A 26,903-nucleotide genomic window follows, 5' to 3' on the forward strand; every position below is an offset into this window, starting at 1 on the left:
CCACGCATAATATTTTAAACATGCTATTAAACCCTGTACACATATTAATGATATTAATCATTCATGTAACCCATACAAAGGTCTGAAACAAAAAAATAACATACTGTAAATTCCTGAAATTACTCACTTGCATTTTCAACCTGGGTCTACGCGTTTTTTTCCCAAGGTCATACTTCAATAACAGAAAAATACAATAACAGAAAAATACCATGTGCCTTTGGAAATGATGGCAGACACAGCTGATGGCATAAACAACAATGCACATCAAGGAAATGAGCATGATCATTGTTGCTCTGCCTGCCGTGCAAAACTGTGTTCACGTTAATGAATTGCACATTACTGACCGCCGTCGGTACTCGCAGTACGTTTCATACATCTCCAAGTATATACATAGTGCTTCGCCTATATTAAAAATGGACCTAAAAAAATTGGAGTACGACAAGAACATTATGTTTTACTGGGACATTATGTTTGACACGGCATAAATTATGCCTTTAATGTGCAGTAATTGAAAAAGGCCATTGGAAAAAAATATTCTTCTTGATTCTCGGTGCCTTGCAGTTCCCAATACAGTATGTCTTTATTATGCTGATTATGAACCGCTGAATTTCATATTCCAACCTCCTACATTCTTCTCGTAATCGCTTTGTGCGTAGCCCCGCTGAGGTTAAAGTTGTCATTGCACCAATCATCGAATTTTGTGCAAATGCTCAGTTTTAATTTCTGGCGCAGCGCTCAATTCCCCTAGTAACTCAATATTGATAGCAAAAGTGTGCCTAGGATCAAGGCGAATTAGCTTCATGACTGATCTCGCTTTTTCCAGTGTCATCTTGCACAATTTGCCCAAGCAAATTTAGAATTTTCAGCATTTGTATTAATGTGACAGTTATGTAATGGGGTGGAGTATGGGGAGGCCTACATCCAGCAGTGGATTGATGAAGGGCTGTACTTATCATTTATTATAGGAATTGCAACACTGTTTTAGGAAGTGGAGTCTAGTGCCACGAGTTCACCAGTATTACAGCGTTCAATTTATCGATTTGTATTTTAGCCTTGAGTGTGTGATATTGATTATGTTACGACTGAAAAGTTTACAGAATATGTTCCTTCTCAGAAATAATCAAGTCCATCTCCACTATAATTGGATTGTTTTTTTTCCCAGATCATGTTCAGCCTAAAGGCAAAGATATTTCAGTTCAAGTAATAAGCCAAATTACATTGTCTTTTTTATTTCTAATTTCATGCTTTGGCTTTCATAGCAGTTGAACCAGAGGTAGATTATCGTGTTAATTATGTAGTGACTGACTCAGAGACACTAGGAGTAGGAGGCACTCTATTTATTAACAACTTTCACAGGTTGCAAAGGTAACTACAGCTCCCAGTCAGGACAGCTGGCAGACAGCCTGACTGACGACGCCGAGAAGGTGAAGACATAGACGTAGACGAAGACTTCTAGCAGCACGATGAGGGGATCCCACTCCAGCAGCAACAGCCCCGAGTCTTCGCTGGGGGTCCCCTTTTATTCTCCCGGCGTGGCCTCGCTCCGCCCCAGCCACGCCCCCCTTCTAGAACCTACTCGCGAGTTCCCGGGCTTACCTCACGTACCCCCCCCCCCCTCTATCACCTTTGCCCTACATCCCTCTCTCTGGCTTATCACATGACCTGCTGACAGACAGGGCTGCTGCAACTGCAGATCCCTTTCTCTGACCCATTCCATGTCACCACAATTATACTTGAGTTTAGTCATTTACATTATGTATACATTTTTTAGATAGTCCTTATTAAGCATGTTGCAATAAAGAATGATCTGACCCTTCTAGCCCTATATAATACAATTTATATTCAACTTTTTTAAACGAATTTAATATTTTTTTTAGGTCAAAGCCTCTCAAAGAGATAACTCGTACAAGAGTAGAATTCCATTTCAATCATGTCATTCATATCACATTTGAAGCTGTAGAAATAGGATACTGAAATGTTAACAATTATATAAATCTGCAATATCTGGTCATGTTTATTAATCAGCATTGTAAAAATAAATCTGGTTTCTGCTCGGTAGCCTTTATTTTAATGCATAGAGCTGTTTATATGACACCAAAATATATGCTATAAACTATTTTTTATTTTACCAGGTAAGGCCCCCTGATCTGCATAGCTATCTTTCAGAAGCAACATGGCCACAAATGATAGCTCAACGAAGTGGGCTTATTATGTCGGAATTTATCGCAACTACAGGGAAAAACTGGAGGACCCGGAGGAAAATCAGAAAGAAAATGCAAACTCCACATTTACAGGTGTCAGGGTCAGGATCGAACCCACGACCTCCTGCATACCAGGCGAGTTAGTTAACATCTCGCTGCCGACAGGCTGATGCGTGGATTAATTTCCAAAATACAAATAAATTGGCAAGTTACGTTCTTCAAGCAGTCGCTTTCAAATCGCGCTAAGCAAGGTTGGCTTCTGCAGCCAATGATTGGTGGCATTGATTACATTTTTCATTAATTAAAACAGACGTTTCTGGAATATTTTATAGCCCATTTGTTACATCTTCTTTGCCCTCAAAGCAAGAAAACAGTCAGATTACATAGAACATCAAGACTTCGAATGTCCATTGAGTTCACTGTGAAGTAATGTGCCGAATTCAAAAATAAAATTCACATCAATTCTTTGTAGGAACATACGTAACTATTGCAACTAATTAAACATCGCGTTTAAATATTTGCATAATGTTATATCAACAACCTTTAGTTCGACTCGGGTGGTTTAAAAAAAAAGTCAAATATGATATCCGGCTCAGCTGAACATTGAGGCAGTCCTCATCCCCCATTCACAGCCCTGAGCCAGTGGTAGGGATTCCACATTGGACAACCAACGTGGAAAAACATTGGAGAAACTCACCCCACATGACCAGGGGCGAGCCTCTAAAAAAACAAAACAACCGCCGATTGACGTCGGCAACAAAGTGCCACTCTTGTTACTGACGGCCAGACAATGATTCGAAATCGCAACCTTCCCAGATTGTGAGCGGCTCTCTGCTCTCCCGCTGAGCCACCTGGACGGGCGAAGGGTGTTTTGGCGTTGTGTAAACGGCTGCAAAAAGAGAGAGAGAGAGAGCGTTTTAGAAATTTCAGCAAGGAAAGTGTAACTTTACCGTCTTAAGTTTCACCGAGCCGTTGATTTTAAAACTGTTTAACGCTTCAGTATTCTTCTCTCCTTTGCTAACCGTTCCCGACATCCCTTTGCTTTCTGCAACGCCTGCTCATGTTGTGCGCACAATTTGTGTATTTTAATGGCAATTTCTTTTCATGCGGAATCCGTAGGTGAGTTAATGCCACAACTCAATCCAATTCCATCTACTGCTGATGGCATAGGATACAATTGCACGCGTGTCGGTCGACAATGCCTGTTGAATTATCCGTTGATAATTTACAATAATAGTTTCTCCTCCATTCCACACGCATGCTGTTTATATTTTCGACGTGCTCGTTTAATGTATCCGTAGTTATTATTATTATTATTATTTTTCTTCGACTTCCATGGGTTTGCAATGGGTTTTCGGCAGTAGTGCATGGCGAGAACAATACGTGTGTTTAACACGTAGGCTTTCGCGACCAATATTATTCATAATAAAGGTTTTTGGGTTAGATCGCGTTTATTTATAAATGTGTCGTAACCCTCCACCACCCGACACGGCCAATCAGCAAAAAAAGTGTCACGTTGACAAAAGACAAATAATTCACTACTTCAGCCCACCGGTGTGTTGAAGAGTTAATCCACATTTACAGTTTGAGTACGACGTTTCGCTGGTAAATACTTCCAGCATCATCGGGCAATTCGCCAGAATGGTAAAGCCCTCGCTTACTCCCGGTTTTATATAGAGCAGCAGGGTGACGTCATCACTTAACTCATCAGGTGCAGTGATTAGAGGCGGAGGGGGGGGGTAATGTAATTATATAATCGATTAGTAATCAGTCATTGGTTATGATTAGTAATGAGTTGTAGATTAGTAATTCTTTAAATGAAAATGTAATGTGTATTATTTAATAATACGCTTCCAGGCCGCACTAATGCGGTAGCTGTCAGAGCGATTAAAGTTATTGTCAGTGGATTGTGACTAATTCTTAATAATGAAACAGACAAGGGCACATTTCAACACAACAAAAACATTTAAACGACATTAAGTCTTCTCCTCAAAGCCGCTGGGCAGACCAGTGAGGAAGTCCTTGCGTTGCTTGTTGAGGCCCAACATTTAATAGGCAGCACCCGGCTTATGGGACACAAAGTCTAGATTGAGAGAGGATTTTCATGCTGAAGCTAATGCTGCTGGAAAATGTGTCCAGAAGGCTCCTTGACTGATGGACCTCAACGTGTTCTTCTTTGGTGGTGAAATGGACCCCCGTTTTTATTCGGATAGGTACACACTGCAAATCAATGTGTGCACAAGGAGGGTTAATACAATAGCTACGCATTACAATTCAGAGGAGGTTTTTTTTTAGGCAGTAACCACAGGTAAACACCTTACAGGCTTTCTGGTATCCATAAAAAATATAAAAAAATAAAACAAATATATAGTATTTACAATCCTTTGTCAATCCACTGTTGGATGCGGACCTCCCCACACTGCCAGAAATGGAAGCAGAGCTCATTTTTAGCAACGAGTGGCCATTTCACATTCCTGCGACTGAGACCAGCTTCACCGTATGTCTACTGGTGACTTCACAAACCTTGGTGTTCATTGGATCAGTCCCAGGGATATGATGGGCTTAATTAACCTCAAACCACAATTTCAACTGGCAGTTTTCTGTTTGCCAAGTTGAAATATTTATCGCCTGTGTATGCTGAACTTCTTTCTCATGGCCGATCCACCGACTGCAGCTGCACTCGCTTCAGAACCCTCAGGCCCCAGAAGAGAATCTGCAGCGTGACCCAAGCCAGGTAGTGACACTGATCATCGCAAGGCAGCGGCGGTGGTTGTAGGCATTTGCAAACGAAGCAAACGCGTACGTGTGTGTGCATGTGGAACTTCTTTCGCACCGTACGTAAGCCAACCGTGCGTATCGGAGGTGCGGGCGTGGGGACAGCAAACTAAAGTGTGGCGAGGTAGGCCACACAATCTAGCCAAATTTGCCCTTTAACGTCGTCGAGGAATGGCATCGGCGCCGGCGTGAGCGAGGCAGCATTTGACATTCGCGTCTGTAGGAAGGAGGCTGGCTGGTTCGCCGTGCTCACGCGCACTCACGTTGCCCTGCTGTGCCCAATGTGCTGGTAGCTGCCGGGGAAACGTGTCTTCGGCTCGGGCGGTTGGACCATGCAGGCCAAGCTGGAGGCCTACCTCTGGCTGGGCCTCAACAAGCAACGCAAGGACTTCCTCACTGGTCTGCCCAGCGGCTTTGAGGAGAAGAAAATTGGGGTCACCGGTGTTCCGCCGAGCGTCCTCAACTACCACAGTACGTCAATTGGGGAATGCTCTTATGTTGAATTCTGTTATATCGTGCTGTTTATCTTGCGAGGTATTTTCATGTGTGCGTGGGTCTGTCCTGCGACCTCCTGTCAGCGAGCCTTCGACACTTCACGTTGGCCTCGGGATTGCACCTGGCCTGGCACAAACGCCGTGGTGACGTCACCACCACTCATTAGTGAATGGTGGCTGTTGTTGTTGTTGTCATGAGTGCAGTGTGGCCATTCGCATGTGATACTCCAACCTCTGCATCAAACCTATATTGGGGCTCCCTTGTGAGTCTCCCTTAGGTTGACTCAGTCTAAAATGAGTAACTAATGCAGTGTATAAGCATCAGCACAAAAGGGGTGGCTGAATGTAGTGGTAGTATGTCATGCTGATCTTCGAGAGTGCTCACAAACATCACTTCCCCCTGTGGTCTATCATGATAAATGGAGATCTCTATCTCTTATATATATCCACGTGTGTGTGGCAACACGCAATGCCAGTGGAATATGGTATCTGAACCTGGGCTGATCCATCTCCAAGTCGATTCAGTTTAAAATGAGCAAGTGATATGATGTTGCGAGCAAGAGCACTGGGAAGACAAAGGCAGTTGAACATGTGCGGTGCTCCCTTGCCATGTGCCGTGTTGACCTTGTCAGCTGTTCTCAAACAGGGTTACTTCTAAACATCTGTTAAGGTAATTTTTTGTTTTCATACTCATTATTTATTTGGTTTAACGTGTAGGCTTTCGCGACCAATATCGTACATAATTAATGTTTTTTGGGTTAGATCGCGTAAATATATAAATGTGTCGTTAAACCCGCCACCACCCGACACAGCCAAATAGTAAGGGTTGTCACGTAAACAGAAACATGCCAATTCTTCACTCATACAGCACAAATCTGGCTGTCGCCTGATTAAGCTAGTTGTAATTACTGGTGAAACGTCGTACTCCGATTGTAAATGTTGTGGCTTGGCTCTCCAGCACACCGGTGTTGCTGTACTAGTGACGAATTGGCCACGTTCTGTTTACGTGACGACCCTTGCTATTTGGCTGTGTCGGATGCATTACTTATTTATTCATTCATCCATTAGAATGCATGTGTGTGCACTTGCTGAGAATAGGTTAAGTTGCTACTGAGAAACGATCTCTGCAAGCCTATGGACTTGCAATTATAGCTAAGCGAGGGCTCTTGGAGTGTCCCCCCCCCCCCTCCATTTGAAAATCCCGTTGTCTAGGGAGTTGCCACATTTTCCATCGACCAAACCCACAAGCGTTTCTCAGTCAGCCTAGGTCTATCAGAACTGTGCAGCGCACTTTATTAAAGTTTAACTCAATACCACCGAATCTCGGTACGAATCAATTCCTGGCACCCGAGCACATATGTATGTATGAATGTTGACTTATTTTGCATTGTACGTAGCCAACCGTGGCTAATTAGAGGTGCAGGGGATGGACAACAAGCTAAACACAGAAATCAGTTCCCAAGAAATTAGTTTTCAATCTGGGTTAAAATTGCGTAGCTGCAGTGGCTGCCTAATATCGAAAAGAAGAGCGTTCCAGACGGCCGCAGAAGCGCATCTGAAAGCGCGCGATGCGGCGACCACCTTTGATCGATGGCCCAGCCAGAAGCCACTCCAAGGATGACCAGAGCTTGCGTGATGGTTTATGCTCCTTAACAAGATCAGCAATTGCCAGACTGCACGGGGACAAAACAAAGTAGCAACCCTATCCTGCAGCTCCGACTGGCACGGCTAGCTACGTACGGCGCGAAAGAAATTCAACACACATACGTACGTTTATCGCCGTACCAGATCTGTTTTCTCACGGTGCCGTCCCCTCCCCCGCGACGCAGAGAGGTCGCAGTTCGAGCTGCGCGCGCACATGTACCAGGCTCGCAGCCTCTTCGCCGCCGACAGCACGGGGCTCTCCGACCCCTTCGCCCGAGTCATCTTCTCCACCCACTGCAAGTCCACCGAGGTACACCAGGCTGCTCGGGCCTCTCTCTGCCTGCCCACTCGAATGAAAGTTTGCCGAAGAGCGCGTCGCTGACGCGGCTCGAACGAGGGTTCGCGCGTCGCGCTCGGTGAATGTACCCGGCAGGTCGCCGGCATCTACCCCCGCCGACCACCCACCGGCACCGGCGCGATGAGACAACCGTAAGACTCCGCGAGGGTCCCCGCGCCACGCTGCAGAGTTTGTGTCATCGAGCTCTGGTCGGGCCTCGGGCGCAGCTCGGATCCATCGGATCCAGTCCTGAGCCGTTTGGTGTGAATTTCACATTCGCATGGCAGGGCACCGGCCTGTGTTAACCGACCACTTGCCAGTGATTTGTGGTGTTCATGCAACTTGCGCAAGAAAAACGATGGGCTCAGTTGATCGTAACTCTTGTTTGGTATTCTACCAAGTGAGCTCTTCCTGCTATTTCCCATTACGTAATATTGCTGTATTCAATATATTGTCATGGTAAACTCCTGGAAATATTCCACATCTAAGATAGACTTCACGATTCACAGGATTAACAAAGGGGAACGTTGCACAGCGTCACCCCGTGCCTATCTCTCTGCAAACGCTCTAACGTGGTTTCTGTACGATGGAGAGTCCTACGTTGCTTCACTGCGTGAGTAGCAGCGTTGCTTTTCAGAATCAGAATATTTATTCATACTGGAGGAATCCGATGAGCTATGAAGCTCTTTTTCACAGACGTCCATTCGGTGCGGGCAATAACTTTACAACAACAAACAGTACAAACACACGATAGGAGTGCAAAGCAAGGAAAGGCAAACAGATAAACCAAACGCACAAAAATTAAAAAACTCAACCATATTGCGGCCTAAACAGCGCGGCGACTCGTAGGAGGCTAACCCTCGGGCTCGCACGACCCTGTGGCATAACCAGGTCTTCCAGGAGACGCTCTGCCCAACGTGGGACCAGCTGCTGCAGTTCCAGGACGTCTACATGTACGGGGAGCCACGCGAGCTGAGAGACGACCCCCCCATGGTCGTGATCGAGGTGTTCGACCAAGACACCGTGGTGAGTCGAGGGCTGTCGTCATCGTCGTCGACAATAGTGCTCGGTGTGGGTGAACGCGATGGTTCGTGATGAGCGAAACAGTGGAGGCTCTGCTGCGCTTTCCGCTATTGTAGCAGGACATTGCTGAAACTGACGTGCGATTATATTCTCTACGAACCAGAATTGCCTTGTGTTGTAATAATGCATGATGATGGTAATGATGAATTCAAATAACAAAGTTACATTGTAGTCCTTTTGATAAAAAAATAATGGTCTCTAATTTCACCAGGAAATCATCGTGTTTGAATACAATAGAGCGTTCAAGTTGAAGCATGTAAATAGACATTGAGATCTAGCTTTTGTTGCTGTAATTACCGATGCTTCTGACACTTCGTCGTTCTTACTTCATCGTATTTGTTTTGCGTCCGTCATTTTGGTCATCCGAGGGCACTCACGCAAACGAGACTCATCGTGCTTTCTTGAGTTCTCACCTGGTCCCACAAAACAACCTTGAACTTGACGGTGATATCGTTTCCTTTAGGGCAAAGCCGAGTTCATTGGACGAGCACTGGCCAAGCCGGTGGTGAAAATCAGCACGGAGCCGTACGAACCCCCGCGCTTCCCTCCAATGCTCGACTACTACCAGATCTACCGAGGCCCGGTCACTGCCGGAGAGCTGCTGGCATCGTTTGAGCTCCTGCAGGTGACGCACGCACTCGCCAGAATAACAGCGGCATCACCACCCACCCCCCTCCCCCACGTCATTCACCAAATCATTGGCCCTGACATCACCACGGCATCAGTGTCAGGCCAGATGCCCTTTGAGACGCCAAGAAGTGGCGTACAATCAATTGAGCAGTCTATGCTTACGCGGCGAGCTCTAGGAATACGCGCTGCGTATTCCTAGAGCTCGCCGAGGTTGTCCGCAAACAGTCCCGTCACTCTTTCTCAGGCGATGGCGGAAACAAGGGCTGCGTTGTGATCGCGCGCTCAACTTGTGGACACGGAAGGGCCACACCTTGGAAGGGAAGAGCGTTGGACGGGTTTAGTAAAGCTCAGTATATTTTAGATACTAGATGAAAATCGAACAGCGGTGTACGTATTGATTGAGCGATGTTGGCTGCTCACATCGAGAGGCGTTGGTAGCCCTGCGCCCAGAGTTTAACGCGCGCCAAGCGACAACACGAAACACGAGTGAAGGCTCAGTCTGCGTTTTGCGTGCTCGTGCGTCTCGCGTATAATCGTAACAAATCCATCTTTTTTTTCTTCTTCTTTTTTATCCTCGTGGTCGTGGAACTCTATCGGACTCGATCGCGCGATCGCCACTTCTCGTCTGTAACCGAAACGTTTTCCCGGCACCGATCGCTTCAGCCGTTTTCATTTCCGCCGATCGTCGTTCCTTTCCCTCTCGCCTCATTGCCCCGGGTCCGTGACCCGAGGTTCTCTGTGATGGGGATGACGTTAAACTCGCTCCCCTGGCTCGCGCCGAGTCGGTTCAGTGTCGACTGAAGGTGATTCACCTCGCTCTCTTTTCAGAGTAAACTTTCCCAGATGCGGATTATCCTTGCCGCGATATTATTCTTGACGCTCTTTCGGGCAAGTCACGTGAGTAAAAAAATAATAGACTTGACCGAAAGAGCAAAGAGTATGAATTCCTGCAGTTATGAAAGCTTTAAATCAAGAGTTACGCATGTATGTTTAACACGTAGGCTTTTCGCGACCAATATTCATCGGTAATCGAGGTTTTTTGGTGAGATCGCGGAAGTATAAATGTGTCGTAACCCTCCCCACCTGACATAGCTAATTAGTAAGGTTTGTCACGTAAACGAAACGTGCCGATTCGTTGTAACCTTACTAATTGATATAACGACACATTTATATTATGAGACCTCCTTTGCCAGTAACAAGATATCGTAATAGGTTTTACCCTTTGATTTAAAGCTTTCGTGACTGCAGTAATTCATATTCTTAGTTTTTTCGGTAAAGTCACGTTGAAGAGAAACAACAAAATAACAAAATATATATAAAACAATAAAAAATTCTCACGACGTTTCGACCATAACTCAAACGGTCATCATCAGGTGTGTCGGTTTGCATAAATTTATTTTGAAAACGGCATATTTATTTATATATATAAAAATAACGTTTGCGTCACGCGCAACGATGGCAGTTTGCCAGGACTAGTCCATCTATTTTTTGAGAAGAGGAGGGGGGAGACGAAATTTGTTTTTATGTATGCTGTCTGAAAGGCACTGTAAGCGTGAACAATCAATCAAGAACTGAAATGATTTATCAAATCTTTCCAATGATTGCTAAGATAGAATCCATCTTCTCGGTTGAAATTGTCTCTGTGTTTGTATATGTGGATAGCCTCATGAACGAATCTCTCATGGAAGCCAGATGGCTTACAAAGAACCTCCGTCTTGGAAAAGTCAATGGCATGTGAGCCTACTGAATTAGAACAATGATCTGCTACGGCCGAGGTGTTGGTCCTACCGTGTTTAAGGTCTGCTTTATGTTCACGAATGCGGTCCGAGATATGGCGTTTGGTTTCTCCAATGTAACTACTACCACAGAGGCAACTTAGTTTGTAGACACCAGGGTATTGTATGTCCGGAATCACATCTTTTACAGACGGAACCAGATCACGGATTTTATGTAATGTGTTGAAACGGACCTGGATCTTGTGTTTATTCAAGATTTTGGAGATCTTTTTTGTGATCCCAGCAATGTAGGGTAAAGTGATGGTTTTGAAAGGCTCCTCAAGAGGGTTCTTCTTCATGGTTTGAGTGATAGCTTTGCGGATTGTATAGTCGGAGTAACCATTAGCCCTAAGAGCTTGGTGTACGTGCTTGAGTTCACTGCTTATGTGTTCCTGGTCGGATATGCATTGGGCTCTATGATACAGAGTCTTGATGAGAGAATTCTTCTGTGATGGATGGTGGTGGGAATCCGGTTTCAGATAAGCATCCGTATGGGTAGCTTTCCTGTAGACAGAGTGGCTCATTGAACCATCAGGTCTCTTTTTAATTAGGACATCCAAAAAAGGTATCTTGCCATCTATTTCGACTTCCATGGTAAATCTGATGGCTGGGTGTATGGAATTGATGTGGTCGAAGAATTTGTCTAGAGCAGGCCGGCCATGTGGCCAGATGACAAAAGTGTCATCCACGTACCTCTTCCATAAGGTTGGGCGCAGAGTGGCAGTCTGGATGGCGTCAGTCTCAAATTTCTCCATGAAAATGTTAGCTATAACTGGAGAAAGGGGGGAGCCCATTGGGGTGCCCTCAGTTTGTTTGTAGAAAGTTCCATTCCAAGTGAAGTATGTATTGGTTAAACAGTGTCTCACCAGGGGGGGTACCTCAGTGTTTAGTCCTTGATGAACCAAGTCTTCAATGATTGCAATGGTGTCAGGTACAGGAACCTTGGTGAATAAGGAAACTACATCAAAACTGACAAGCAGGTCGTCTGGGGACAGGGAAATACCCTTGATTGTTGATACCAGGTGAGTAGAATTTTGTACCGCAGAGGTGGTCTTTCCAGTGAAAGGACGCAGGATTTCAGACAAAAAACGAGCTAGTTTGTAGGTGGGGGAGCTGATAGTAGAGACTATGGGACGAAGAGGTGTATCAACTTTATGTATTTTTGGTAAGCCGTATAATCTTGGTGGCCTGGCAGCAGAAGGTTTCAACGAAAACTGTTTAGATTGATCAATTAATGCGGTTGAATCAGAAATTATTTTGTTGGTTTGTGTGACGAGGCTGTTGGTGGGATCTCTTTTTATTTTTGTATAACTACCATCGTCGAGTAATTCTTTAATTTTGTTGTTGTATTCTATTTTATCCATGATAACAGTAGCATTGCCTTTGTCAGCTGAGAGAACTACAATATCATTCCTCTTTTTTAATTTATATAATTCAAAACGCTCATCTTTGCTGAGGTTGCTAGCTGGCATCTTAGCGTTTTTGAGGGTTGCAGCGATTTCAGATCTTGCTACGTCTGCAGCGATGTGACCCAGGCCCCTGAGAGCAACGTCTACTTGGGCAATTATATCATTAACTGGTATGTGTTTAGGTGTGACTGCAAAGTTTAGACCTTTAGCTAAAACGGATTTCAGACCATCGGAAATAGAACTGTTACTGCGATTAATTACGACTTTATTAACGTCTAACTTTTTGGTGTGTGGGTCCGGTCTTTTGTTTAAGAGGAGGTTAAATTTGGAAATCAGGTTTTCCTTACATTTGGTCGACATAGTAGCAGCTGAAGAGGCAGTCATATTGTCTACATGTTCCCAATCCGATGTGGACATTATTGCCGTCAATGATAAGTGTGATTTGTAGAGTGTCTTGTCTAACTGATCTAGTTCTGTGCGTATAAGTCTGATTTTTTCTGAGATAAGAGCTAAGCTAGTTTTGAAAAGAATTCGTTTCGCATTAGAAGAAGTTACAGTAGCAGAGGTGAGTGTAAATGCGATTGGTATTACCCCAGAGTCGCGGCATCTCTTCAGGAAGGTGAGAGACTCGATCAGCTGAGCTTTCTTATCCCGGAGTTTGTTGAAAGATCTTAAAGTTATGTGAAAACCCTCCCCGTAGAGGCGATTAAATTTTGATTTAAAGCTTTCGTGACTGCAGTAATTCATATTCTTAGTTTTTTCGGTAAAGTCACGTTGAAGAGAAACAACAAAATAACAAAATATATATAAAACAATAAAAAATTCTCACGACGTTTCGACCATAACTCAAACGGTCATCATCAGGTGTGTCGGTTTGCATAAATTTATTTTGAAAACGGCATATTTATTTATATATATAAAAATAACGTTTGCGTCACGCGCAACGATGGCAGTTTGCCAGGACTAGTCCATCTATTTTTTGAAAAGAGGAGGGGGGAGACGAAATTTGTTTTTATGTATGCTGTCTGAAAGGCACTGTAAGCGTGAACAATCAATCAAGAACTGAAATGATTTATCAAATCTTTCCAATGATTGCTAAGATAGAATCCATCTTCTCGGTTGAAATTGTCTCTGTGTTTGTATATGTGGATAGCCTCATGAACGAATCTCTCATGGAAGCCAGATGGCTTACAAAGAACCTCCGTCTTGGAAAAGTCAATGGCATGTGAGCCTACTGAATTAGAACAATGATCTGCTACGGCCGAGGTGTTGGTCCTACCGTGTTTAAGGTCTGCTTTATGTTCACGAATGCGGTCCGAGATATGGCGTTTGGTTTCTCCAATGTAACTACTACCACAGAGGCAACTTAGTTTGTAGACACCAGGGTATTGTATGTCCGGAATCACATCTTTTACAGACGGAACCAGATCACGGATTTTATGTAATGTGTTGAAACGGACCTGGATCTTGTGTTTATTCAAGATTTTGGAGATCTTTTTTGTGATCCCAGCAATGTAGGGTAAAGTGATGGTTTTGAAAGGCTCCTCAAGAGGGTTCTTCTTCATGGTTTGAGTGATAGCTTTGCGGATTGTATAGTCGGAGTAACCATTAGCCCTAAGAGCTTGGTGTACGTGCTTGAGTTCACTGCTTATGTGTTCCTGGTCGGATATGCATTGGGCTCTATGATACAGAGTCTTGATGAGAGAATTCTTCTGTGATGGATGGTGGTGGGAATCCGGTTTCAGATAAGCATCCGTATGGGTAGCTTTCCTGTAGACAGAGTGGCTCATTGAACCATCAGGTCTCTTTTTAATTAGGACATCCAAAAAAGGTATCTTGCCATCTATTTCGACTTCCATGGTAAATCTGATGGCTGGGTGTATGGAATTGATGTGGTCGAAGAATTTGTCTAGAGCAGGCCGGCCATGTGGCCAGATGACAAAAGTGTCATCCACGTACCTCTTCCATAAGGTTGGGCGCAGAGTGGCAGTCTGGATGGCGTCAGTCTCAAATTTCTCCATGAAAATGTTAGCTATAACTGGAGAAAGGGGGGAGCCCATTGGGGTGCCCTCAGTTTGTTTGTAGAAAGTTCCATTCCAAGTGAAGTATGTATTGGTTAAACAGTGTCTCACCAGGGGGGGTACCTCAGTGTTTAGTCCTTGATGAACCAAGTCTTCAATGATTGCAATGGTGTCAGGTACAGGAACCTTGGTGAATAAGGAAACTGCATCAAAACTGACAAGCAGGTCGTCTGGGGACAGGGAAATACCCTTGATTGTTGATACCAGGTGAGTAGAATTTTGTACCGCAGAGGTGGTCTTTCCAGTGAAAGGACGCAGGATTTCAGACAAAAAACGAGCTAGTTTGTAGGTGGGGGAGCTGATAGTAGAGACTATGGGACGAAGAGGTGTATCAACTTTATGTATTTTTGGTAAGCCGTATAATCTTGGTGGCCTGGCAGCAGAAGGTTTCAACGAAAACTGTTTAGATTGATCAATTAATGCGGTTGAATCAGAAATTATTTTGTTGGTTTGTGTGACGAGGCTGTTGGTGGGATCTCTTTTTATTTTTGTATAACTACCATCGTCGAGTAATTCTTTAATTTTGTTGTTGTATTCTATTTTATCCATGATAACAGTAGCATTGCCTTTGTCAGCTGAGAGAACTACAATATCATTCCTCTTTTTTAATTTATATAATTCAAAACGCTCATCTTTGCTGAGGTTGCTAGCTGGCATCTTAGCGTTTTTGAGGGTTGCAGCGATTTCAGATCTTGCTACGTCTGCAGCGATGTGACCCAGGCCCCTGAGAGCAACGTCTACTTGGGCAATTATATCATTAACTGGTATGTGTTTAGGTGTGACTGCAAAGTTTAGACCTTTAGCTAAAACGGATTTCAGACCATCGGAAATAGAACTGTTACTGCGATTAATTACGACTTTATTAACGTCTAACTTTTTGGTGTGTGGGTCCGGTCTTTTGTTTAAGAGGAGGTTAAATTTGGAAATCAGGTTTTCCTTACATTTGGTCGACATAGTAGCAGCTGAAGAGGCAGTCATATTGTCTACATGTTCCCAATCCGATGTGGACATTATTGCCGTCAATGATAAGTGTGATTTGTAGAGTGTCTTGTCTAACTGATCTAGTTCTGTGCGTATAAGTCTGATTTTTTCTGAGATAAGAGCTAAGCTAGTTTTGAAAAGAATTCGTTTCGCATTAGAAGAAGTTACAGTAGCAGAGGTGAGTGTAAATGCGATTGGTATTACCCCAGAGTCGCGGCATCTCTTCAGGAAGGTGAGAGACTCGATCAGCTGAGCTTTCTTATCCCGGAGTTTGTTGAAAGATCTTAAAGTTATGTGAAAACCCTCCCCGTAGAGGCGATTAAATTTTGATTTAAAGCTTTCGTGACTGCAGTAATTCATATTCTTAGTTTTTTCGGTAAAGTCACGTTGAAGAGAAACAACAAAATAACAAAATATATATAAAACAATAAAAAATTCTCACGACGTTTCGACCATAACTCAAACGGTCATCATCAGGTGTGTCGGTTTGCATAAATTTATTTTGAAAACGGCATATTTATTTATATATATAAAAATAACGTTTGCGTCACGCGCAACGATGGCAGTTTGCCAGGACTAGTCCATCTATTTTTTGAAAAGAGGAGGGGGGAGACGAAATTTGTTTTTATGTATGCTGTCTGAAAGGCACTGTAAGCGTGAACAATCAATCAAGAACTGAAATGATTTATCAAATCTTTCCAATGATTGCTAAGATAGAATCCATCTTCTCGGTTGAAATTGTCTCTGTGTTTGTATATGTGGATAGCCTCATGAACGAATCTCTCATGGAAGCCAGATGGCTTACAAAGAACCTCCGTCTTGGAAAAGTCAATGGCATGTGAGCCTACTGAATTAGAACAATGATCTGCTACGGCCGAGGTGTTGGTCCTACCGTGTTTAAGGTCTGCTTTATGTTCACGAATGCGGTCCGAGATATGGCGTTTGGTTTCTCCAATGTAACTACTACCACAGAGGCAACTTAGTTTGTAGACACCAGGGTATTGTATGTCCGGAATCACATCTTTTACAGACGGAACCAGATCACGGATTTTATGTAATGTGTTGAAACGGACCTGGATCTTGTGTTTATTCAAGATTTTGGAGATCTTTTTTGTGATCCCAGCAATGTAGGGTAAAGTGATGGTTTTGAAAGGCTCCTCAAGAGGGTTCTTCTTCATGGTTTGAGTGATAGCTTTGCGGATTGTATAGTCGGAGTAACCATTAGCCCTAAGAGCTTGGTGTACGTGCTTGAGTTCACTGCTTATGTGTTCCTGGTCGGATATGCATTGGGCTCTATGATACAGAGTCTTGATGAGAGAATTCTTCTGTGATGGATGGTGGTGGGAATCCGGTTTCAGATAAGCATCCGTATGGGTAGCTTTCCTGTAGACAGAGTGGCTCATTGAACCATCAGGTCTCTTTTTAATTAGGACATCCAAAAAAGGTATCTTGCCATCTATTTCGACTTCCATGGTAAATCTGATGGCTGGGTGTATGGAATTGATGTGGTCGAAGAATTTGTCTAGAGCAGGCCGGCCATGTGGCCAGATGACAAAAGTGTCATCCACGTACCTCTTCCATAAGGTTGGGCGCAGAGTGGCAGTCTGGATGGCGTCAGTCTCAAATTTCTCCATGAAAATGTTAGCTATAACTGGAGAAAGGGGGGAGCCCATTGGGGTGCCCTCAGTTTGTTTGTAGAAAGTTCCATTCCAAGTGAAGTATGTATTGGTTAAACAGTGTCTCACCAGGGGGGGTACCTCAGTGTTTAGTCCTTGATGAACCAAGTCTTCAATGATTGCAATGGTGTCAGGTACAGGAACCTTGGTGAATAAGGAAACTACATCAAAACTGACAAGCAGGTCGTCTGGGGACAGGGAAATACCCTTGATTGTTGATACCAGGTGAGTAGAATTTTGTACCGCAGAGGTGGTCTTTCCAGTGAAAGGACGCAGGATTTCAGACAAAAAACGAGCTAGTTTGTAGGTGGGGGAGCTGATAGTAGAGACTATGGGACGAAGAGGTGTATCAACTTTATGTATTTTTGGTAAGCCGTATAATCTTGGTGGCCTGGCAGCAGAAGGTTTCAACGAAAACTGTTTAGATTGATCAATTAATGCGGTTGAATCAGAAATTATTTTGTTGGTTTGTGTGACGAGGCTGTTGGTGGGATCTCTTTTTATTTTTGTATAACTACCATCGTCGAGTAATTCTTTAATTTTGTTGTTGTATTCTATTTTATCCATGATAACAGTAGCATTGCCTTTGTCAGCTGAGAGAACTACAATATCATTCCTCTTTTTTAATTTATATAATTCAAAACGCTCATCTTTGCTGAGGTTGCTAGCTGGCATCTTAGCGTTTTTGAGGGTTGCAGCGATTTCAGATCTTGCTACGTCTGCAGCGATGTGACCCAGGCCCCTGAGAGCAACGTCTACTTGGGCAATTATATCATTAACTGGTATGTGTTTAGGTGTGACTGCAAAGTTTAGACCTTTAGCTAAAACGGATTTCAGACCATCGGAAATAGAACTGTTACTGCGATTAATTACGACTTTATTAACGTCTAACTTTTTGGTGTGTGGGTCCGGTCTTTTGTTTAAGAGGAGGTTAAATTTGGAAATCAGGTTTTCCTTACATTTGGTCGACATAGTAGCAGCTGAAGAGGCAGTCATATTGTCTACATGTTCCCAATCCGATGTGGACATTATTGCCGTCAATGATAAGTGTGATTTGTAGAGTGTCTTGTCTAACTGATCTAGTTCTGTGCGTATAAGTCTGATTTTTTCTGAGATAAGAGCTAAGCTAGTTTTGAAAAGAATTCGTTTCGCATTAGAAGAAGTTACAGTAGCAGAGGTGAGTGTAAATGCGATTGGTATTACCCCAGAGTCGCGGCATCTCTTCAGGAAGGTGAGAGACTCGATCAGCTGAGCTTTCTTATCCCGGAGTTTGTTGAAAGATCTTAAAGTTATGTGAAAACCCTCCCCGTAGAGGCGATTAAATTTTGATTTAAAGCTTTCGTGACTGCAGTAATTCATATTCTTAGTTTTTTCGGTAAAGTCACGTTGAAGAGAAACAACAAAATAACAAAATATATATAAAACAATAAAAAAAAAATTCTCACGACGTTTCGACCATAACTCAAACGGTCATCATCAGGTGTGTCGGTTTGCATAAATTTATTTTGAAAACGGCATATTTATTTATATATATAAAAATAACGTTTGCGTCACGCGCAACGATGGCAGTTTGCCAGGACTAGTCCATCTATTTTTTGAAAAGAGGAGGGGGGAGACGAAATTTGTTTTTATGTATGCTGTCTGAAAGGCACTGTAAGCGTGAACAATCAATCAAGAACTGAAATGATTTATCAAATCTTTCCAATGATTGCTAAGATAGAATCCATCTTCTCGGTTGAAATTGTCTCTGTGTTTGTATATGTGGATAGCCTCATGAACGAATCTCTCATGGAAGCCAGATGGCTTACAAAGAACCTCCGTCTTGGAAAAGTCAATGGCATGTGAGCCTACTGAATTAGAACAATGATCTGCTACGGCCGAGGTGTTGGTCCTACCGTGTTTAAGGTCTGCTTTATGTTCACGAATGCGGTCCGAGATATGGCGTTTGGTTTCTCCAATGTAACTACTACCACAGAGGCAACTTAGTTTGTAGACACCAGGGTATTGTATGTCCGGAATCACATCTTTTACAGACGGAACCAGATCACGGATTTTATGTAATGTGTTGAAACGGACCTGGATCTTGTGTTTATTCAAGATTTTGGAGATCTTTTTTGTGATCCCAGCAATGTAGGGTAAAGTGATGGTTTTGAAAGGCTCCTCAAGAGGGTTCTTCTTCATGGTTTGAGTGATAGCTTTGCGGATTGTATAGTCGGAGTAACCATTAGCCCTAAGAGCTTGGTGTACGTGCTTGAGTTCACTGCTTATGTGTTCCTGGTCGGATATGCATTGGGCTCTATGATACAGAGTCTTGATGAGAGAATTCTTCTGTGATGGATGGTGGTGGGAATCCGGTTTCAGATAAGCATCCGTATGGGTAGCTTTCCTGTAGACAGAGTGGCTCATTGAACCATCAGGTCTCTTTTTAATTAGGACATCCAAAAAAGGTATCTTGCCATCTATTTCGACTTCCATGGTAAATCTGATGGCTGGGTGTATGGAATTGATGTGGTCGAAGAATTTGTCTAGAGCAGGCCGGCCATGTGGCCAGATGACAAAAGTGTCATCCACGTACCTCTTCCATAAGGTTGGGCGCAGAGTGGCAGTCTGGATGGCGTCAGTCTCAAATTTCTCCATGAAAATGTTAGCTATAACTGGAGAAAGGGGGGAGCCCATTGGGGTGCCCTCAGTTTGTTTGTAGAAAGTTCCATTCCAAGTGAAGTATGTATTGGTTAAACAGTGTCTCACCAGGGGGGGTACCTCAGTGTTTAGTCCTTGATGAACCAAGTCTTCAATGATTGCAATGGTGTCAGGTACAGGAACCTTGGTGAATAAGGAAACTACATCAAAACTGACAAGCAGGTCGTCTGGGGACAGGGAAATACCCTTGATTGTTGATACCAGGTGAGTAGAATTTTGTACCGCAGAGGTGGTCTTTCCAGTGAAAGGACGCAGGATTTCAGACAAAAAACGAGCTAGTTTGTAGGTGGGGGAGCTGATAGTAGAGACTATGGGACGAAGAGGTGTATCAACTTTATGTATTTTTGGTAAGCCGTATAATCTTGGTGGCCTGGCAGCAGAAGGTTTCAACGAAAACTGTTTAGATTGATCAATTAATGCGGTTGAATCAGAAATTATTTTGTTGGTTTGTGTGACGAGGCTGTTGGTGGGATCTCTTTTTATTTTTGTATAACTACCATCGTCGAGTAATTCTTTAATTTTGTTGTTGTATTCTATTTTATCCATGATAACAGTAGCATTGCATTTGTCAGCTGAGAGAACTACAATATCATTCCTCTTTTTTAATTTATATAATTCAAAACGCTCATCTTTGCTGAGGTTGCTAGCTGGCATCTTAGCGTTTTTGAGGGTTGCAGCGATTTCAGATCTTGCTACGTCTGCAGCGATGTGACCCAGGCCCCTGAGAGCAACGTCTACTTGGGCAATTATATCATTAACTGGTATGTGTTTAGGTGTGACTGCAAAGTTTAGACCTTTAGCTAAAACGGATTTCAGACCATCGGAAATAGAACTGTTACTGCGATTAATTACGACTTTATTAACGTCTAACTTTTTGGTGTGTGGGTCCGGTCTTTTGTTTAAGAGGAGGTTAAATTTGGAAATCAGGTTTTCCTTACATTTGGTCGACATAGTAGCAGCTGAAGAGGCAGTCATATTGTCTACATGTTCCCAATCCGATGTGGACATTATTGGCGTCAATGATAAGTGTGATTTGTAGAGTGTCTTGTCTAACTGATCTAGTTCTGTGCGTATAAGTCTGATTTTTTCTGAGATAAGAGCTAAGCTAGTTTTGAAAAGAATTCGTTTCGCATTAGAAGAAGTTACAGTAGCAGAGGTGAGTGTAAATGCGATTGGTATTACCCCAGAGTCGCGGCATCTCTTCAGGAAGGTGAGAGACTCGATCAGCTGAGCTTTCTTATCCCGGAGTTTGTTGAAAGATCTTAAAGTTATGTGAAAACCCTCCCCGTAGAGGCGATTAAATTTTGATTTAAAGCTTTCGTGACTGCAGTAATTCATATTCTTAGTTTTTTCGGTAAAGTCACGTTGAAGAGAAACAACAAAATAACAAAATATATATAAAACAATAAAAAATTTCTCACGACGTTTCGACCATAACTCAAACGGTCATCATCAGGTGTGTCGGTTTGCATAAATTTATTTTGAAAACGGCATATTTATTTATATATATAAAAATAACGTTTGCGTCACGCGCAACGATGGCAGTTTGCCAGGACTAGTCCATCTATTTTTTGAAAAGAGGAGGGGGGAGACGAAATTTGTTTTTATGTATGCTGTCTGAAAGGCACTGTAAGCGTGAACAATCAATCAAGAACTGAAATGATTTATCAAATCTTTCCAATGATTGCTAAGATAGAATCCATCTTCTCGGTTGAAATTGTCTCTGTGTTTGTATATGTGGATAGCCTCATGAACGAATCTCTCATGGAAGCCAGATGGCTTACAAAGAACCTCCGTCTTGGAAAAGTCAATGGCATGTGAGCCTACTGAATTAGAACAATGATCTGCTACGGCCGAGGTGTTGGTCCTACCGTGTTTAAGGTCTGCTTTATGTTCACGAATGCGGTCCGAGATATGGCGTTTGGTTTCTCCAATGTAACTACTACCACAGAGGCAACTTAGTTTGTAGACACCAGGGTATTGTATGTCCGGAATCACATCTTTTACAGACGGAACCAGATCACGGATTTTATGTAATGTGTTGAAACGGACCTGGATCTTGTGTTTATTCAAGATTTTGGAGATCTTTTTTGTGATCCCAGCAATGTAGGGTAAAGTGATGGTTTTGAAAGGCTCCTCAAGAGGGTTCTTCTTCATGGTTTGAGTGATAGCTTTGCGGATTGTATAGTCGGAGTAACCATTAGCCCTAAGAGCTTGGTGTACGTGCTTGAGTTCACTGCTTATGTGTTCCTGGTCGGATATGCATTGGGCTCTATGATACAGAGTCTTGATGAGAGAATTCTTCTGTGATGGATGGTGGTGGGAATCCGGTTTCAGATAAGCATCCGTATGGGTAGCTTTCCTGTAGACAGAGTGGCTCATTGAACCATCAGGTCTCTTTTTAATTAGGACATCCAAAAAAGGTATCTTGCCATCTATTTCGACTTCCATGGTAAATCTGATGGCTGGGTGTATGGAATTGATGTGGTCGAAGAATTTGTCTAGAGCAGGCCGGCCATGTGGCCAGATGACAAAAGTGTCATCCACGTACCTCTTCCATAAGGTTGGGCGCAGAGTGGCAGTCTGGATGGCGTCAGTCTCAAATTTCTCCATGAAAATGTTAGCTATAACTGGAGAAAGGGGGGAGCCCATTGGGGTGCCCTCAGTTTGTTTGTAGAAAGTTCCATTCCAAGTGAAGTATGTATTGGTTAAACAGTGTCTCACCAGGGGGGGTACCTCAGTGTTTAGTCCTTGATGAACCAAGTCTTCAATGATTGCAATGGTGTCAGGTACAGGAACCTTGGTGAATAAGGAAACTACATCAAAACTGACAAGCAGGTCGTCTGGGGACAGGGAAATACCCTTGATTGTTGATACCAGGTGAGTAGAATTTTGTACCGCAGAGGTGGTCTTTCCAGTGAAAGGACGCAGGATTTCAGACAAAAAACGAGCTAGTTTGTAGGTGGGGGAGCTGATAGTAGAGACTATGGGACGAAGAGGTGTATCAACTTTATGTATTTTTGGTAAGCCGTATAATCTTGGTGGCCTGGCAGCAGAAGGTTTCAACGAAAACTGTTTAGATTGATCAATTAATGCGGTTGAATCAGAAATTATTTTGTTGGTTTGTGTGACGAGGCTGTTGGTGGGATCTCTTTTTATTTTTGTATAACTACCATCGTCGAGTAATTCTTTAATTTTGTTGTTGTATTCTATTTTATCCATGATAACAGTAGCATTGCCTTTGTCAGCTGAGAGAACTACAATATCATTCCTCTTTTTTAATTTATATAATTCAAAACGCTCATCTTTGCTGAGGTTGCTAGCTGGCATCTTAGCGTTTTTGAGGGTTGCAGCGATTTCAGATCTTGCTACGTCTGCAGCGATGTGACCCAGGCCCCTGAGAGCAACGTCTACTTGGGCAATTATATCATTAACTGGTATGTGTTTAGGTGTGACTGCAAAGTTTAGACCTTTAGCTAAAACGGATTTCAGACCATCGGAAATAGAACTGTTACTGCGATTAATTACGACTTTATTAACGTCTAACTTTTTGGTGTGTGGGTCCGGTCTTTTGTTTAAGAGGAGGTTAAATTTGGAAATCAGGTTTTCCTTACATTTGGTCGACATAGTAGCAGCTGAAGAGGCAGTCATATTGTCTACATGTTCCCAATCCGATGTGGACATTATTGCCGTCAATGATAAGTGTGATTTGTAGAGTGTCTTGTCTAACTGATCTAGTTCTGTGCGTATAAGTCTGATTTTTTCTGAGATAAGAGCTAAGCTAGTTTTGAAAAGAATTCGTTTCGCATTAGAAGAAGTTACAGTAGCAGAGGTGAGTGTAAATGCGATTGGTATTACCCCAGAGTCGCGGCATCTCTTCAGGAAGGTGAGAGACTCGATCAGCTGAGCTTTCTTATCCCGGAGTTTGTTGAAAGATCTTAAAGTTATGTGAAAACCCTCCCCGTAGAGGCGATTAAATTTTGATTTAAAGCTTTCGTGACTGCAGTAATTCATATTCTTAGTTTTTTCGGTAAAGTCACGTTGAAGAGAAACAACAAAATAACAAAATATATATAAAACAATAAAAAATTCTCACGACGTTTCGACCATAACTCAAACGGTCATCAGACAATATGACTGCCTCTTCAGCTGCTACTATGTCGACCAAATGTAAGGAAAACCTGATTTCCAAATTTAACCTCCTCTTAAACAAAAGACCGGACCCACACACCAAAAAGTTAGACGTTAATAAAGTCGTAATTAATCGCAGTAACAGTTCTATTTCCGATGGTCTGAAATCCGTTTTAGCTAAAGGTCTAAACTTTGCAGTCACACCTAAACACATACCAGTTAATGATATAATTGCCCAAGTAGACGTTGCTCTCAGGGGCCTGGGTCACATCGCTGCAGACGTAGCAAGATCTGAAATCGCTGCAACCCTCAAAAACGCTAAGATGCCAGCTAGCAACCTCAGCAAAGATGAGCGTTTTGAATTATATAAATTAAAAAAGAGGAATGATATTGTAGTTCTCTCAGCTGACAAAGGCAATGCTACTGTTATCATGGATAAAATAGAATACAACAACAAAATTAAAGAATTACTCGACGATGGTAGTTATACAAAAATAAAAAGAGATCCCACCAACAGCCTCGTCACACAAACCAACAAAATAATTTCTGATTCAACCGCATTAATTGATCAATCTAAACAGTTTTCGTTGAAACCTTCTGCTGCCAGGCCACCAAGATTATACGGCTTACCAAAAATACATAAAGTTGATACACCTCTTCGTCCCATAGTCTCTACTATCAGCTCCCCCACCTACAAACTAGCTCGTTTTTTGTCTGAAATCCTGCGTCCTTTCACTGGAAAGACCACCTCTGCGGTACAAAATTCTACTCACCTGGTATCAACAATCAAGGGTATTTCCCTGTCCCCAGACGACCTGCTTGTCAGTTTTGATGTAGTTTCCTTATTCACCAAGGTTCCTGTACCTGACACCATTGCAATCATTGAAGACTTGGTTCATCAAGGACTAAACACTGAGGTACCCCCCCTGGTGAGACACTGTTTAACCAATACATACTTCACTTGGAATGGAACTTTCTACAAACAAACTGAGGGCACCCCAATGGGCTCCCCCCTTTCTCCAGTTATAGCTAACATTTTCATGGAGAAATTTGAGACTGACGCCATCCAGACTGCCACTCTGCGCCCAACCTTATGGAAGAGGTACGTGGATGACACTTTTGTCATCTGGCCACATGGCCGGCCTGCTCTAGACAAATTCTTCGACCACATCAATTCCATACACCCAGCCATCAGATTTACCATGGAAGTCGAAATAGATGGCAAGATACCTTTTTTGGATGTCCTAATTAAAAAGAGACCTGATGGTTCAATGAGCCACTCTGTCTACAGGAAAGCTACCCATACGGATGCTTATCTGAAACCGGATTCCCACCACCATCCATCACAGAAGAATTCTCTCATCAAGACTCTGTATCATAGAGCCCAATGCATATCCGACCAGGAACACATAAGCAGTGAACTCAAGCACGTACACTAAGCTCTTAGGGCTAATGGTTACTCCGACTATACAATCCGCAAAGCTATCACTCAAACCATGAAGAAGAACCCTCTTGAGGAGCCTTTCAAAACCATCACTTTACCCTACATTGCTGGGATCACAAAAAAGATCTCCAAAATCTTGAATAAACACAAGATCCAGGTCCGTTTCAACACATTACATAAAATCCGTGATCTGGTTCCGTCTGTAAAAGATGTGATTCCGGACATACAATACCCTGGTGTCTACAAACTAAGTTGCCTCTGTGGTAGTAGTTACATTGGAGAAACCAAACGCCATATCTCGGACCGCATTCGTGAACATAAAGCAGACCTTAAACACGGTAGGACCAACACCTCGGCCGTAGCAGATCATTGTTCTAATTCAGTAGGCTCACATGCCATTGACTTTTCCAAGACGGAGGTTCTTTGTAAGCCATCTGGCTTCCATGAGAGATTCGTTCATGAGGCTATCCACATATACAAACACAGAGACAATTTCAACCGAGAAGATGGATTCTATCTTAGCAATCATTGGAAAGATTTGATAAATCATTTCAGTTCTTGATTGATTGTTCACGCTTACAGTGCCTTTCAGACAGCATACATAAAAACAAATTTCGTCTCCCCCCTCCTCTTTTCAAAAAATAGATGGACTAGTCCTGGCAAACTGCCATCGTTGCGCGTGACGCAAACGTTATTTTTATATATATAAATAAATATGCCGTTTTCAAAATAAATTTATGCAAACCGACACACCTGATGATGACCGTTTGAGTTATGGTCGAAACGTCGTGAGAATTTTTTATTGTTTTATATATATTTTGTTATTTTGTTGTTTCTCTTCAACGTGACTTTACCGAAAAAACTAAGAATATGAATTACTGCAGTCACGAAAGCTTTAAATCAAAATTTAATCGCCTCTACGGGGAGGGTTTTCACATAACTTTAAGATCTTTCAACAAACTCCGGGATAAGAAAGCTCAGCTGATCGAGTCTCTCACCTTCCTGAAGAGATGCCGCGACTCTGGGGTAATACCAATCGCATTTACACTCACCTCTGCTACTGTAACTTCTTCTAATGCGAAACGAATTCTTTTCAAAACTAGCTTAGCTCTTATCTCAGAAAAAATCAGACTTATACGCACAGAACTAGATCAGTTAGACAAGACACTCTACAAATCACACTTATCATTGACGGCAATAATGTCCACATCGGATTGGGAACATGTAGACAATATGACTGCCTCTTCAGCTGCTACTATGTCGACCAAATGTAAGGAAAACCTGATTTCCAAATTTAACCTCCTCTTAAACAAAAGACCGGACCCACACACCAAAAAGTTAGACGTTAATAAAGTCGTAATTAATCGCAGTAACAGTTCTATTTCCGATGGTCTGAAATCCGTTTTAGCTAAAGGTCTAAACTTTGCAGTCACACCTAAACACATACCAGTTAATGATATAATTGCCCAAGTAGACGTTGCTCTCAGGGGCCTGGGTCACATCGCTGCAGACGTAGCAAGATCTGAAATCGCTGCAACCCTC

At 42.9% G+C, this 26,903-nt stretch overlaps 1 protein-coding gene across 5 annotated transcripts in view; it reads left to right on the forward strand.

The window, feature by feature from the left end:
• The window catches only part of LOC116945255 (otoferlin-like), a 203,638-nt gene that overhangs the window by 112,740 nt on the left and 63,995 nt on the right, over window positions 1-26,903 (forward strand). For all 5 annotated transcript variants that reach the window (XM_076069000.1, XM_076068999.1, XM_032959605.2 and 2 more), the window contains 4 exons: window positions 5,270-5,447; window positions 7,300-7,424; window positions 8,343-8,477; window positions 8,998-9,159. In XM_076069000.1, coding sequence (XP_075925115.1) covers window positions 5,270-5,447; window positions 7,300-7,424; window positions 8,343-8,477; window positions 8,998-9,159 — 600 coding nt within the window. The remainder of the gene's footprint in view (window positions 1-5,269; window positions 5,448-7,299; window positions 7,425-8,342; window positions 8,478-8,997; window positions 9,160-26,903) is intronic.

This window comes from Petromyzon marinus, chromosome 23 (genome assembly GCF_048934315.1).
Source record: "Petromyzon marinus isolate PM22_M1 ecotype Great Lakes invasive population chromosome 23, UKy_Petmar_22M1.pri1.0, whole genome shotgun sequence".
Taxonomy (NCBI): Eukaryota; Metazoa; Chordata; class Hyperoartia; order Petromyzontiformes; family Petromyzontidae; genus Petromyzon; species Petromyzon marinus.